The following is a 10,764-nucleotide window of genomic DNA, read 5'->3' on the forward strand; positions in this document are numbered from 1 at the left end:
CAACAGAGGATCAGATCAGGGCCACAAAGGTACAAAGAAAGGGGAAACAAAAATAATAAAAAAAGGAACACTAGTGGCTCCTGAACTGGCAGTACTACTATACCCCATGACCAGCCAGAGCTGAGCGAAGCCAACCTAGAAACGGATCTGTTTAGAATGATGTAAGGTTATAAATGGTTAGGCATTCGTCTAGAGGTGGTTAAGTTGAGGTATGGGATTGGCGTGGTTATGGGAGGATGGTTCACAACTGAATCTGCGCAACCTCAAAGCCCTGGATTCGAGCTTGTTATAAATTGCACACTGGTACCGGTTCAGGAGCCAGGGGCCAAGCAACAAAAGAAACAAAAAACACACTGTAAATACAGCTTAAAAACTGTACTTACTCCTACCGTCTGGCTTCTCTCGTCGTCCTTCCATCCGCCCATCAGGGCACCACCTCAAACCAAAAAGATAAGAACCTCATTTATGGCCCCCCCCCCCGGTCCCGCACTACCCTCCAACCCCTCTCCTCGAGCCGATCATGACAACCCCCGCCTCAGTGCACCAGCTCCAGCTGGCCAGCGGAGAAGGGCAGCACTCCGCTGACGTAGTAGGCGATGCCCAGCGAGAGGAGAGCGATGACCACCAGCAGCAGCAGCACCCTCCAGAAGCCCAGGTCCTCCACAAACTCCTGCCAGGTGGTCCTGAAGCTGGACAGCACGCCCTCGCTGCTCTGGAGGTTGGGATTCAGCAGGGAATGGCTCTCCATGGCACTGGGGAGGAGGGTGGGGGGTTTGGAGGCACGTTACAACATGTGGTGGTGACGTTACAACTTTTTATTACACAGCTTGGTTGAATGCTTGATTCTGATTGGTCAATCGTTGAAATCAGCTGTGAATTATTTCTGTATAATGACCGCTCCGCCCTATAACAGGCCGTTGCCTAATCAATGGCTCAGCGCACCTGCTGTACTCAGGCTGCACTGCGTGAATGTTTTGCCATATCCAACATGAGAGCCATGTAAACAAAGTAACAAACAGAGTGTCATTTACAACGAAACATTGCTCTCAATAACGTTTTTAAAAAGAATTGAAGCAGACGATGCAGTAACAGAAAATGGATTCTATTTGACCAACACTGCCTTGTTTTCCAAGGCGACCGACCGTGTTGCACTGGGGGTAGGGCTGTCACGATTATGACATTTTACATGACGATTAATTGTCACTCAAATAATTGCGATTAACGATTTAATTGTGTTCTTGTAGATGACAATTACATTTCTGTTTGGCTTTTAGGCTTTGAAGACGATTATGAAGATTATGAAAAATAATCGCGATTATGTCAAATAATTGCGATTAGACGATTATGTAATAATTGTGACAGCCCTAACTGGGGGGACGCTAAAGTGCTAAATATCCATCCATCCTTACCTCTCGCTCTCGGCCATTTGCATGGTTTCTAGTTTGGAGTGGGGTCCTCGGTTGAAGCCTTTCACTTCCTGTTCCTCCAGCCCCTCCAGCAGACGGATGGCGTCCTTGTTGACGCCGCGCCTCTTGGCCAGCACCAGGGGGGTGGAGCCGTTGTGGTTGCTGCGGTCACAGGGAAAAGAGCAGGGGCATAGTTCCGCAGATTTAAAACGAATCCAATACGGAACTAAAACTTCCTATGTTTGGCCGCTAGTTGCGCTGTTTTCCCCCCGCGAGGTACCAAAAATAATTTGTCTACATTGGACCCCATTCGTTTTCCCCTTTGATTTTCTAACCTTAATAAATGTCGTCATAAATACTTTATGGTTCCTGTCGCTAGTGAAAAACTCCCTTTCAATCACCATGATATGCGTTTTGAGCAAATATGGTCCCATTTATGTTAAAATTTATGATAAATTTGCGGGGGGAGTGGCCAACTAAACTGATACTAGCCTGCTGTGTTCTTCTTCATGTGCTTTATTTCGGGAGGCTCAACACCACATTCTCCCATGTATCCCTGCGGTTCCACATGACCGTTGGCAGCCAATAGCATTCCTTGTGATTCCTGGGGTACCATTCCAAACAATGATACAAGGGACAAAAAAACGTCATTTTCGCAGCATAGAAACCAATGGCTTCGCATCGTCCATATTTCTTTGGACCCTGAGGTTGTGCTGTCAGGGTCCAAACGTCACAACTAACCCTACTGTTGTTCCTTATAATGCTAGTGTCTTCTTTATATCGTCACTGTGGGGCAGAAACCTCATATCTCAATATTTCAATTAGTTTTTTCGTAAATGAATGCCCTACTTATTCATGCAACAGTGTTGCAAAAATAGCTGATCTACAAGCTTGCAAGCTTATATATATTTTTAATTAAAGTTAAAGTGAAAGTGCTTAACCCTCTAAGGCCCGCATTAAGAAATACTTGAAATAAAAAATTGAAAAAAATCAGATGGTGTTGTAGGAGTCCTATTAAGAGGAAAATGTAATGTTTTTTTCAAAAAAATGTTTTTGTAAGATTTTATAGCCATAAATCAAAAATCATAAATCATGCTCTAATTTACATATGGGGGATATTTTTCAAAATAATAACATATGTACATGTTCTAGACATTCTAATGATCACCAAAAAGAATAGTACAGGCATTTTACTTATGTTTTTTTTAGGTATAGCTTCCATGAAAAAGTGAGATGTTGTTCGTCAAAACTCTGGAATTTCAGCGGGTGTGGCGGGTGTGAATGTCAGCCCCTGTGGGGGGTATTTATATGCAAATATTGTGGCCAATGGCATTGTAATACTAAACAATAGAATCCAATGGTGGTGTTTAGGTGGTAGGGGGAGCTAAAATAAAATGATTTAAACCTTTTTTTGGATAAAATACAAACGTTGTAATATTACAACCGTGGGCCTTAGAGGGTTAAGTGTCTTTTTTTCTATTTCCTGAAAAGTAACAGAACATACCGGTACAAGGTTTCTGGCCAACAAGGACGATATATTTTTCAATAAATAATTTAGAATAGACAATATTTTTTGCCCCTTTTTTCTCCTAATTTGATCGCAATGCCAAATAACCCTCCCCACACATGTTTTTTTCTCTGCTTTTGTATGCCACTGGCTCACCTGCCGCTGAGGAGCCCCTACTGGGATGTACAGTGCCTACTACAACTCCCCTTCAACACCTCCCGTTGACAAGTGCTGCCCAGCCCATAGCGCTAGCGCATCGATTCCTATGGAACCAGGTCCATAGCGTGCGTGTGCAAGAATTCACTCACTGATTAACATGGGAGCGTACAAAAAACGGATACGCTTGGTGTAAGAGTGCAGCGATAAGACAAGCCACACAGGTGCATAAACAGCCAAAACAGATAAAGTTGTCTCTGGTATCATCATAAATAGCAAGATGGCTAGGTAGACATAAATATTGCTGGGTAGGTAGGTAGGTATACAATACAGCTAGATAGACAGGCAGGCAGGTACGTTGAGAAACAGACGTTAATCGGTCCTCTTACCAGATGTCAATCTTGAGCCCATTGGACACTAGGAATTGGATGGTGTCCACGTGGCCGCACAGGTGCAGTGCCGTGTTTCCTTGGTAGTCCGTCGCCAGGAGGTCGGCCCCAAACTTGTGCAGGAAGCGGCATATGTCCACGTTGCCGCGGGCGGCCGCCAGGTGCAGGCCGGTGCGGCCGCGGTTGTCGCGGATGTTGGGGTCGCATCCCGTCTCCAGGAGGCGCTTGGCGAAGGTCAGGTCTCCGTCGATGCAGGCCTGCAGCAGGGGCACGTTGGTCTGCGACGAGTCGTTGATGAACACATAGGACATGTCCGAGTGGGTGTCCGAAAATTCCAGCGTACCTGCAGAAGAGATGATGGGAGACTTTAAACAATCGGAAACATACAGTATGTAGGAGCAGCGGGTAAAGTCTCTGCCCACAACTGTGGACTGAAGACTGGGGTTTGATTCCTCCGCAGTGCAAGGCCTGGAAGGGCGCTCCAAAGGAACACAATTAGCTCCATGTGTATCGGAAGATACATGTGGTTGTCTAGAACACCCTCGCCAGACCAAATTATTATTATACAGTATTATACACCAGTAAGACTCCCTAATCGGGAGATAAGCGACCGTTGGTCGCTTATCTCCACAAATAGGCCAAAAGTTTGTTTTACCAATTATCAAGACATACGGGCAGTTGACAGTTTGCCATGGTTACTCATTGAAGTTGAATCTCCATATATGGAGATAACCTACGCATCACACTAAGTCTGACCTCACCAGCCCATATTTGGGCATGAGCAACTTATGTCTCCATATATGGAGATATGATGACATCACACAGTCCTCAGCCGATGATGTGGTGTGATGTCATACAATACACAAACAAGCCCTACAGTATAAACGGGCAATTCTTGCCAGGAAAGAAGCATTTCTTCGACTCAGACCTTATCGCCAGGGTTGGCTTATAGCAGCTGTCGGTAGGACCATAATATGGATTCTGTTAGTGTGGATCTCCTAACAGGGCATCATCTGAGATACAATCCCTTTTATGCCCATATATGGAGATCCCTAACAGAATCCCTTTCATGCCCATATATGGAGATCCCTAACAGAATCCCTTTTATGCCCATATATGGAGATCCCTAACAGCATCCCTTTTATGCCCATATATGGAGATCACTAACAGCTAACAGAATCCCTTTTATGCCCATATATGGAGATCCCTAACATAATCCCTTTTATGCCCATATATGGAGATCCCTAACAGAATCCCTTTTATGCCCATATATGGAGATCCCTAACAGAATCCCTTTTATGCCCATATATGGAGATCCCTAACAGAATCCCTTTTATGCCCATATATGGAGATCCCTAACAGAATCCCTTTTATGCCCATATATGGAGATCCCTAACAGAATCCCTTGTATGCCCATATATGGAGATCCCTAACAGAATCCCTTTTATGCCCATATATGGAGATCCCTAACAGAATCCCTTTTATGCCCATATATTATGGAAAAATCCCTGCTCTGAGTATCTGACATCAGTGTGATGTCACCTGTTTATGCCCATATATGGAGATCCCTGCTCTGCGTATCTGGTTGCTATGGTAAACAGTTGGTTGCTAGGGTAAAAAAACATGGTTGCTATGGTAAACAGTTGGTTGCTAGGGTAAACAGTTGGTTGCTAGGGTAAAACCATGGTTGCTAAGGTGGTTGCTAACGTACACTAACAAACCAGCAACAACAGACTGTTGCCACAGCAACGTACACAAAGGTTTGTGTACACATGTGGTGTGATGTCATACTGATGCGGAGATATGAGCAGGGCAAAGGTGTGACGTGTGACGGACGGACGGCCGGTGGAGGTTTTCATAGTAAACTGCTCCCTGACGGTCGCAATTATATTTCGACACTTGCTTTATCAATGTTGTAAACGTATGTTTTCTCATGGCAATAAAGCTAATTTGAATTACATTTGAGTTGGCAGTAACAGATTATTACAAACATGGAGAGAATTTGCAATTACTATGAATAGGGGAGGAAATGAAGAAACAAAACAGTTAATTGAACTAATTAATTGATACATTTTCACTGATAATAAATAGTTTTCAAAAATACAGAAAACAGCAGGTGTAGAAGCTCACAACAATTTGTTGTGATGCGATGCGTTGTGACTTGTGAGCTTTGAATGTTATACTTTGTCATACAAAAAAGGGTGTCAGGCATAATCGCCTATAACATTTTCGCCAGGTCTTTTCGCGGGGCACTTTTGCCGTGGAGGAGAGTCTTTTCACCTACCTGTCTGAGCCATTTCGCCTACCCTCAATTCTGCTGTCATACTGTCCATGTTTTCATATTATCTCTTTGTCATTTAAATATTATAGTGACTGTGACAGTGGTGTTACATGTCAAACCTACACACAATCCTATGCACTCCATAGTAATCACATAAACACAGAGCTATTGGAATCAGGTGCGCCCAAATAATTAATTAATCCATGTCCCGATACTATACATTCTTTGGTGCAGTATTGAACAGTATTGTAAAATGAACAGTATTGTAGGCCTATATTGTTTTAACATTAGGCTATACAAAATATATATGTAGGCTATTAGCCTATATAGGTCTATATAAGATATGCTACACCTAAATAGCCTACCCACTGAGCAATAGTCGTTTTTTACACGACTAGTTTTTTTTTAGCCTTAATTTCACCCGGCTAGATTCCGGTTATATTCACACCGAAAATATACTTTGCAATTTATTCCATGATTCGATAACAATTTATTAAAAAAAACAACAGTAAGGTGCTTAACTGATCTCCTAATATTGGACTAACATAATTATAATATCCGTTGATCATTATTAAGTATAGTTTAGATCTAGCCGAGATTTAGCCAACTAATTATAGTCGCCGTATCAACGTTTATATTTACAAAGCCGAGGCTTATTTCCACAGGAACCACGACACATCTCAGCAGCCGTGGATCAACAATATCATAGATGTATTTTATCGAATCTGACGTTTGCATATATATAGATACAAGTACGACCAGTGCTGGTATCAGTGATTATAAGCAGCATAGCGTGTATTCTTCTTGGGCAGAACACAATGTTGATATTGTCGTTGATGTTGAAAACTCGCTAAGGTTAGCGCCAGACTGTGGTCAGCAGAAAGCCAATTAAACAACAATGACATGTTTGGACTAATGTCCTTAATCTCGGCTGCATGGGTGACGGGTTTAGCGACACTGACACAATGATAATGTAAAGTTTCTAGAACGCCAACATCATAACATCGATGTCAGTGGAAATTATCGCTAGTTGAGCTAACGTCCGTTAGCATGCTGCTAATAACACCAGCCCGTCTGCCCCCAAAACAGCTCAATAAGCCCTGCGAATTGAAACAAGTGCAGACAAGATGATGTAAACATGCTCTAACCTGTTGGTGTGTTCCCAATTCAATAGAAAAACAGTTAACGTCGCTTCGTTTCGAGCAGCGCTTTCTCGGCTTGTTGTTGTTGTTGGTTGATGATGATGATGCTACAGCTGGGTCCAGTCCAGCTCCCATTGGCCGGAGGGACGACACCGATTGGCTAGTTGGTTGCCAGGCAACGGCCAGCACCTAGCTCAGTGTTTACAAAAAAATGCCGCGACATTGTGTGACGTTGCAGCGTCAACTGTCAACAAACAGATCAGCGCGCTCTCCTTTAAAAGGACAGGTGAGCACAGAGGTCTCCATCAGTCAATATGAACCAACAACAGCAGCAACAACAGCCGCCCGACCAGGGCTTTCTGTGGAATATCTTTCAGAGGGTTGACAAGGACAGGAGTGGTGTGATATCAGACACAGAACTTCAACAGGCCTTATCTAACGGTACATGGACGCCCTTCAACCCAGTGACGGTCCGCTCCATCATCTCCATGTTTGACAGGGAGAACAAAGGTGGGGTGAATTTCAACGAGTTTGCCGGTGTGTGGAAGCACATCACAGACTGGCAGAACATCTTCAGGACCTACGACCGGGACAACTCGGGCTTCATCGACAAGAGTGAGCTCAAACAGGCGCTGACTGGATTCGGGTACCGTCTGTCAGATCAGTTCTATGCAACACTGATAGAGAAGTTTGATCGCCAGAGGAAGCAACAAGTTGCTTTTGATGACTTCATCCAGTGCTGTATTGTACTACAGAGGTTGACCGACGTGTTCAGGAGATACGACACGGACCAGGACGGTTGGATACAGGCAGGGTATCTGCACATTTCCCAAGTACAAATTCAATACTTTTTAAGGCTTTTTAATACCTCTAAAATGACAAATTCAATACCATTACCGCGGCAAAGGAATTGACAAATGTAAGGCCACATTCATAAATCAGAGACAAAGCAGTGTGTCCGTGAAAAGCTACCACATACAGTAGGAATAATCAAATGCACATGCAAACCTGGCCAACCAATATTCTTATTCTGGTCTCTTCAACAATTATGTGGGCAAATATTGACCTTCACTGTAACTTTGACCTTTTAAATCCAAAAGAGAAACATCTCTCTCAATTAATTTTAGTAACAGCAATCTTAACAATTAACAATCTATACGCTGTATTTCATTTCTACCAGAGAGATCAGCGAGGATGGAGAGAGGGGGAGAGGCCTGTCACAATTATTACATGGACACGATTTCCTTCATGACGTGTCGTAGCTCAACTGCCTTATCAATTTCACCATCTATGGCTAAGATCTCCTCTCTTGTCCTTTGCCCAGCGTTTTTTTTCTTCATTAAGTGTTTATTAGATTATTACTAGCCGATATAACTGATCTCATTGGATTTAAAAAAAATAATAATGTTGTCCTTCTGAAATACATGTAACAGGATATCTGCAGGTCTAGGCAAGACAGATTTAAGACCAATTTATCATTAACAAAAAGGCACAATATCTCAGATAGATTTAGGGGAAATGTTGTACCCATGTTTAACAAGTCCCACTATAAATCCTTTTCTATTGTTGGTAGTTGTTGGCTAATTTGGCAAAGATTTGTGTTAAAATATACATTTTAGGCTATTAATAAACTAATTAATAAACTTAGGCATTAGAATTTCCAAATGTTTGTCAAGCTGACAGAAGGCAATGTGTGTACTGTCCCTTTAAAAGCCTATAGAGGGTTGCCATGTCGGCTTATTACAAGCTACTTTGTGGTTGTTCTTTTTAAATCTGAAGTTGCTTTAAGATATTGAAGGTCCTTTACAAGAAAATGCTTGAGAACCACTACTCTTGACAATATTCGACAATAAAGTTTGACTGAACTGCCTCAGTTGCCTAATTTGGACTTATTATTTTCATAGACCTGGTTGCTTGTTTCTCTCTCAGAAAGAGAACATGGCAACGCAGGGTAGATACATCGTTGTTTTGTTTGGAAGTTAGCATGAACGCTAGCTGGCTGCACCACCATGGGCTGCACAGTGCACACATGTTGCTGTCACTAAATGCATTATCTAGCGCAATTTTCTGTCCAACAACCTGTGCATGTTTTTGGAGGTGCTTTGATAATAAGTTGGTCGTGTTAGCTCCGTTAGCTCCTTTTGTTGGCACAGCTAAAAGTTTGGTGGCTGTCCTGTCTGTGTTCTCCATTAGTACGTCCAAACAGCACTGCGTTTTGTTTACAATCGAAACGGGTTGCGACGGTTCCACACATGCCATCCTGGCGAGTCTTTAGCTTACATAAATAACGACGACAATAACGCAACAACGAGCACTGAGTAGAGACGAGGGATTCTCTCTGTGTGAGACTGCTGCGTGAGCCGAGCGTGCGGGCACACACACACACACACACACACACACACACACACACACACACACACACACACACACACACACACACACGTCGCCACACACGCTCTGTGCTGTCTGCTGTGTGTGCAGACAGCGCGTCTCAACCAGCGGCAGCGAGAGATGGATTACGTCGGACGGCAACCAGGAATAAAAAACTACAGAGTGAAACGCAACTAATAGTCTGTTGGCGACACGTTTATTCATTCTGCCCCAGATAAAATTCAATACCCCCACTCACACTATTCCATACTTTTTAAGACATTTTAAGGCCTTGAATTAGCAAAACTAAATTCAATACTTTTCAATGCTTTTCAAGATCCGCGGGTACCCTGGATACAGGTGTCTTATGAACAGTATCTATCCATGGTCTTCAACGTCGTATAACGCACACACACTACACACACTCTCTCACACGCGCGCACACACACACACACACACACACACACACACACACACACACACACACACACACACGTAAATGCACACACAGGCCAACATACGTACATAGAAGAGCACAACTGGACACAACGGTGCCAAAATCCACTGATGCTTCCCACCCAGACACTCCCTCATCATGGTGGACACACTACAAGGTGTCTGCTGGGGAAATGTCGTAGCGTTTGTACAACAAACTAGAGGTTTGCGGGCCTTCGGCCCGCTCACATCTAGTTTAAAAAATAAAATAAAAAATAAATAAAGTAAAAAAAAAAAAAAAAAAAAAGAGAAAAAAAAAATTTTGAGAAAAAAAATGTTTTGAGAAAAAAAAATGTTTGAGAAAAAAAATGTGAGAAAAAAAATTTGGAGAAAAAAAGGTTTTTGAGAAAAAAAAAATTTTTGAGAAAAAAATTTTTTTTGAGGAAAAAAAAATTATTGCTGCTTCAAAGTCCGTTGACTGTGGACTGCCCTGTGCCCTGTGCCTATGCTCGAGTGTGGGGCCTGTGGGCGTGTCTCAAAGTCCGTTGACTGTCCTGTGTCCGTTGACTGTGGGCTGGCCTGTGTCCTGTGCCCGGTGCCAAAGTGGGCTGCGGCCTTAAAGGGGATTCCAGACGGTACGCGGTCACCGCCTGCTAGTAATTCATTTTCAATGAGAGGCGGGCGGCTATTTCGTCCGCGCAGCGAAGTTTAGAGGCGGCGAGGCGAGCGGGCGCAGTCCCGTGAAAATCCCCGCGAGCGTGCTCGTTTGTGCATGCGTACGCGGGCGGTGAGAGATGGATTGTGTTCATCTTTGTGAAATACCGCGCAGCGTTTACTCAAAGAGCGAGTGTGTTTGTGTATCACCGCGGCGCGGTCCTCGCAGATCCAAGCGGGAGCCCCGGCGGCAACCGCTGTCCGTCTGTAGAGCGCCTCCACTTGTAAATATAAGATGACCACATGTGGAGCGACCTCAGCATGGTGGGGAGTGGGGACTCTGGGATTGAGCATGCACCGTGTGGGATACATGGACTTTAACCCCTTCATGTGTGTGTGTGTGTGTGTGTGTGTCTTGTCTGTC

At 43.7% G+C, this 10,764-nt stretch overlaps 2 protein-coding genes across 2 annotated transcripts; one reads left to right on the forward strand and one right to left on the reverse strand.

The window, feature by feature from the left end:
- Nucleotides 1–514: 514 nt before the first annotated feature.
- On the reverse strand, nucleotides 515–7,009 carry LOC308298223 (ankyrin repeat domain-containing protein 46). Its single transcript, XM_080741784.1, has 4 exons — nucleotides 6,888–7,009; nucleotides 3,459–3,801; nucleotides 1,410–1,568; nucleotides 515–752 (listed from the first exon to the last, which is right to left on the reverse strand). The coding sequence occupies exons 2-4, from the start codon at nucleotides 3,767–3,769 to the stop codon at nucleotides 536–538; spliced, it is 687 nt and encodes a 228-aa protein (XP_080597910.1). The 5' UTR covers nucleotides 3,770–3,801; nucleotides 6,888–7,009; the 3' UTR covers nucleotides 515–535.
- A 186-nt stretch (nucleotides 7,010–7,195) lies between these two features.
- Nucleotides 7,196–9,656, forward strand: LOC308298001 (programmed cell death protein 6-like; the record flags this gene model as incomplete). Its single annotated transcript, XM_080741565.1, has 2 exons — nucleotides 7,196–7,690; nucleotides 9,612–9,656. The coding sequence occupies 2 exons, from the start codon at nucleotides 7,196–7,198 to the stop codon at nucleotides 9,654–9,656; spliced, it is 540 nt and encodes a 179-aa protein (XP_080597691.1).
- Nucleotides 9,657–10,764: the final 1,108 nt, after the last annotated feature.

Source organism: Nannobrachium achirus (genome assembly GCF_963921795.1).
Source record: "Nannobrachium achirus genome assembly, chromosome: 14".
Taxonomy (NCBI): Eukaryota; Metazoa; Chordata; class Actinopteri; order Myctophiformes; family Myctophidae; genus Nannobrachium; species Nannobrachium achirus.

Excerpts from the sequence above, each read along its gene's own strand:
- LOC308298223 (XM_080741784.1), bottom strand. The coding sequence starts at position 3,769 with ATGTCCTATGTGTTCATCAACGACTCGTCGCAGACCAACGTGCCCCTG. Across the intron at positions 1,569-3,458 it reads GGGCTCAAGATTGACATCTG|CAACCACAACGGCTCCACCC; the intron begins GTAAGAGGACCG and ends CTGTGACCGCAG. Across the intron at positions 753-1,409 it reads CAAATGGCCGAGAGCGAGAG|TGCCATGGAGAGCCATTCCC; the intron begins GTAAGGATGGAT and ends CCTCCTCCCCAG.